The sequence below is a fragment of the Sinohyriopsis cumingii genome, chromosome 14, assembly GCF_028554795.1.
Source record: "Sinohyriopsis cumingii isolate HCF-2022 chromosome 14, ASM2855479v2, whole genome shotgun sequence".
Lineage (NCBI taxonomy): Eukaryota > Metazoa > Mollusca > Bivalvia > Unionida > Unionidae > Sinohyriopsis > Sinohyriopsis cumingii.
Genome location: NC_142974.1, coordinates 78,209,115 through 78,214,413, shown reverse-complemented (window position 1 = coordinate 78,214,413; position 5,299 = coordinate 78,209,115). Strand labels below are relative to the sequence as shown.

Below are 5,299 nucleotides of genomic sequence, written 5' to 3'. Positions count from 1 at the left end.
TTGAAAACACAGTAATATAATGTAACATAATCTGGTTACTCAGTTAATTTGTTAGAATGAAGTTTCTCTTCTCTTTTTGAGTCATATGGCCAAAATAACTCAGAAAATTGTCTACTATGGAAATAAAGTATTGCTTAAATCCAAAGTTAAACGCAAATATTAATACTGGGAAATATAGGGTTTAATTCAAATAAGAGAACATATAAGTATATATATATATATATATATATATATATATATATATATATATATATATATGCGTTTCTTGCTTAGCGTCCACTTCTCCCTGTTGAGTTCTCACTTCTCCCAGTTCTGTCCAAAAGAAGAAGTCATTTCTCCCTAAAATTAAAGTCTAGCTTGACCCCTGGAGGGGTCATGGACTCCTAGTTTTAAAATCCTAGCGAGACCTCTGTTAAATTGGTACAGTATGGTAAGGTCTGTACTAACATGCACATAAGGTCTGTAAATGCTGATGGAATACATAATATGATTTATATCAATTTGTCTATAATCTTAAAACTATAAGTACATGTAGCTAATTACATGAAATATTTGTGTTATGTGTTCCAGATATGAAAAAGTGCCACATCATACATTTAGTTAATTATATGAAACATTTGTTCTGTGTGCCATATATGAAAGTGACACATCATACACAAAGTTAATTACATGAAATATTTATGTTATTTGTGACACATATGAAAGTGTCACATCATACATGCAGTTAATTACATTAATATTTGTGTCATGATTGTAATACATGAAAGTGGCACATCATATATCAACTGCAATGCTACTAAATGCGTCTGGTATCTGCTTTGCTCTTTTTTATATTGTGCTTACATAATTAGATGCTGAGAGACTGAGACAAACAGAGAGTAAGACACATTTTGATTAACATATAAATGCTGGTGAGACACAACATCAAGATGAATGCAAAATAGCAATGAATGCTAGGTATGTCTTATTTCTAGATTTCCTAATGTTTAAAATACTGGATATTTTATAAAGAAGTCTAGTTCATTGCATTATATTTAATATTAATAGTATGTACATTGGCCATTCTACACAACCTCATGCTATTATCATATCATGCATATAATTTTGAAGTAATTGTTTCATACTCCTTGTTAATGGTATGTACATTGGACATTTTACACAACCTCATGCTATTATAGTCTATTATGGGATGCCTATATTTTGAAGTAATTGTTTTATACTCCTGGTTAATAGTATGTACATTGGGCACTCTACATAACTGCATACTATCATAGGATGCATATAATTTGAAGTAATTGTTTCATTTTATCTGACTGGTCTATATGTATATAATTTATTATGCAAATACGTATAGCAACTGGCATGATGTAAATAAAGAAAGTATACTCTTCAAATTTATGTTTCATTCAGCAAAGTTACATATTCATCTTTATCCAATAATGAACACAGTAATAACTAATAATTAACATAGCAATAATCAATAAAAAAATAACATAGTGATAAGGAACAGCAGGATAATAATAATAATACTAATAATCAGCATCAGCATTTAGCCATGCAAGGGATTTACGCAAAATGTAAACTCCACCTAATTTTATAGTGTTTAAGCAAATACAACAAATTATAAAAACAATTCTAAACATGTTATTCATTATAAATAGATTTCCATTAAAGATTGATATAATTTTCTACATGATGTTTGTGTCTTTAGAGAAACGTAATACTAAATTGCCTTCATTTTCATATATATATATATACCAATTCTTCTTTTCTATTTCTGTTATTTACCTTTCTTGGCAACTATATGTTTTACTACTATGAAAAGAATAAACCCTCATAATGCTGACTTTTGGAAAGCTTAGTCACCAGGACTGGAAGTGCTTAAATAGAGTGCAAGTCTTTCTTTCTCTGAATTGTGTTTCTTTTCAAATTAACAATTCATGGATATAATGTTAAACTCTGCATATCTGTAAGGTTATTGGTTAGTAATGATAAAACATTCCAGACATTTGAACAAAGCTTCAAATCTCAATCACCAGATTGAAATTAATAATAATTTTTAATTGCCATTGATTATATTTTACACTGACAGTGAGAAATTGTATTTGTACAGAAATACACTTGACTCGTAAATTATGCAAACTAATCCAGTAATTTAATTTATTTAATCATGTATAATAGTAATCAAATTAAAATATGTGACTAATCCAGTAAGTTAATATGTATAAATATTTATCAAATTGCATTTTACTTGATTTGTCAATTCTATATTGTATTTATCTAACTTGAGTAATATGAAATAATATTCATTTTCTGACAAGATTTTTAATAGTCTACCATTAATAATAATAATAATAATAATAATAACAATCATTAATACTGGCATCCATATTCACACAATATAACAACCTACATACTTAATGTCAATCATTTGGAAGTAAGTGCAAAAATGTTTCAAACATTAAAAATGTCCTCAGCATTTATTTACCTTTTTAAAACGGATTGTTTTGCACATCAGAATTTTCAATACGTATTTTGTTTATATGGCATATATCAATGTCTTTACAGTAATGTAACAATGAAGCTTTACTCAGCATTTATTTACATATTGAAATAGATTGTTTTACCAAATGACTTCGATGTGCATTTTTTCATAACGTTTATGTAATTTTACAAGAATGTGGCACTAAAGTGACATATTTAATTTTATTTCAGCTGATAAATGTGTATTTTTCTACTCTCTGAACCACTGGTGATGGTTATTATATCCTTACGCTTGTGAATGCAAATCGCCCACGGATATGGAAAATTTGACACTTCTGTATTTACAACCTGTATAACAGCCCCATCTGGAGATAGCTGATGAATGTTGTTAGAATCGCTTCCAAGGACATAGATATTGTCACATCTGTCCACAGCTACACCACAGGGGCATCTGAGATTATCAGGACTGTAAGTAAACTGCTTTCTACCATCAATGTCAAAGCCGAAAAGTGAATGCATATGATACACACTAACATACACTCGTGTTTTTATGTTATTCATAGCTACATAGTTGTAAACAAAGTCTGCAGAGTCATAATGATGAGTACACTTTACATCTCCTCTTGTGTTAATCAGACTCCATTGACTCTTGTCCTCATCACAATAACCATTCACAACCATCTCCCCCTTCCCAGCAGCTGCCATTCCATTACAATTATATTTAGTTTTTATCTTCCTGACTGACCTGATGACATCATCAACCACTGACAGGATCTGGATTTTATTCTGATTATACAATGACACTGCGACCTCCTGGTCATCCAGTACACATATGTTCCATGGTTGACCTGTTAGCGTATGACTTGTGATGAACTGATAGGAAGAGCTTAGTAGGATGCATTGTTTATTGTTATAATCAGCAAGCATCACTCTGTCTCCAGGGAGAAATGTGACACCAGGAAACCATAGTTTAGTACCAGTAGGGACTTTAAGATCAATTACATCAACCTTCTCTACATGACAGTCCTTCGTTGGCCTCTGCAAACATGTTAGGGGCAGAGTGTTGGAGCTGGTGGTCGTCACAACTTTCCCCATTTCAGACAAAGAGATAGACAAAAATGATTTTATCGAAGGAGAGAATTGCACTGTTATTGCTAATGTGTTAGTTTTCTCGTATTTTTCTCCGACAAGATTGCAATAGAAATATAACTGAGACCTCATCGTTTCTGCCATAAGAAATTTTTGCAAACTGCTCCCATATTTATTCACTGTTTCAAGGAGGTAGTGAGAATTTCTCACAGAATGCATTAGTGACAAACACTGATGATTTTCGTCCTGTTTCCTGATAACCTCTTCTTTGTAAATTCGGTTTCCCTCCATCTTCACACAATTCTCTAACTCGTCTAGAACTGAATTGATTTTCTGTCTAACTTCTCTGATTTGGTCAGTGAGCCTATCAGCTTGGGGCTTAAGAGTATTAGCACTGGCATCGTTAATCTCCATAAACCTTTTTAAATGCATCTCGATTTTCTTCATCTCTGCAATTATTTCTTCTGGATTGTTGTCACATAGCAGAACAGGGAGTTCTTTTTTTAAGTCAATCACTTTGGAACACATTTTATGGCTATCGAAGAAGCATGTGCCACAACAGGGAACCTTGTGATCTTTACAGTAGTATTTTATATCTTCTCCATGATGCTTAGAACAGGTAAACCCTTCTGCTAGTTTCATCGCATTTTCTGGATTACAAGCTAATTCATCCACACTAATAATGATATGCTCCTTTGATATCTTCTGCTTCCTGTGTACTTTCAAACAGTCTCCACACATGGCTTCTTTGCACACTACACAAAACCCTTCAGCCGGGGCATCGACACCCTCATTGTTACAAGCGTCACACAAACGATCTACTTTCGATTTTGCTGGCAACATTGACTGTAAGAATGTGTCGACTGGAAATAAAGTCGCCCATGCACTTGTCGGTCTATCCTTAATAGATGGACTTGCAGAGTTTCTACATACCGGACACTTAACATATCTTTGCTTCTCATGTTTGACAGCCTCAGTTGTTATGTGAGATTGTAAACACTTCTCACAAAAAGAGTGGGCGCACGGCAGCTGTCTGGGTATGTTGAACTGTTCCAAACAAATTGGACAACAAGGTCGATCGTCAGTCTCTATTTTAGCAGCCGCCATCTTTAAAAGTAAACCGTTATACAATCATGAATGAAAATCATCTAAATGTTCTCCTGTATGAAAGTATTTGGAAAAAAAATTTACAAGTACCTCTTCGCTTGAATAACATTTGTTGTTACTTCCTAGTCTGAACCTATTGAATATGGGCATGCTCGATTGGTGAGCGACGACTAATAGTAGATTCGTTCCAGATGTTCCGAGTTTTTCTTCCGCACTGTTCCAAAAGTTACGTTTTAGAGGACGAAATCTATATCTTTATTAGGTTGCTTTTTAAACAAAATAAACACTAGCATAATAATTGTCCCTATATAGTATCTTCATTGTTTGTCAGTACTAAACTTTCCAGTGTGTTCAAATCCTAATCAAACCCACTAATCTATAGCATCTTCAAAGACAAACTCGTGAAGTTCATGTCATAGTTTACCCATCGTTTTTAAAGAAATCAATGAGTCACAGATTCTACTCACAGCCATGCATAAATGCCTCTAAAGAATATATGATTTTATTTCAATCAATACAAACAATGCTAATATTCAAGTCAAATATCACATCAAAAAGAGAGAAGAAACAATGCTCTACAAATAACAGGAGGTCGTGGGTTCGAACCCCGGCCGAGTCA

At 32.9% G+C, this 5,299-nt stretch overlaps 1 protein-coding gene across 1 annotated transcript; it reads right to left on the bottom strand.

Moving 5' to 3' along the window:
• Positions 1-1,152: 1,152 nt before the first annotated feature.
• On the bottom strand, positions 1,153-4,799 carry LOC149784206 (uncharacterized). Its single transcript, XM_089933235.1, has one exon. The coding sequence runs from the start codon at positions 4,678-4,680 to the stop codon at positions 2,707-2,709; it is 1,974 nt and encodes a 657-aa protein (XP_089789361.1). The 5' UTR covers positions 4,681-4,799; the 3' UTR covers positions 1,153-2,706.
• Positions 4,800-5,299: the final 500 nt, after the last annotated feature.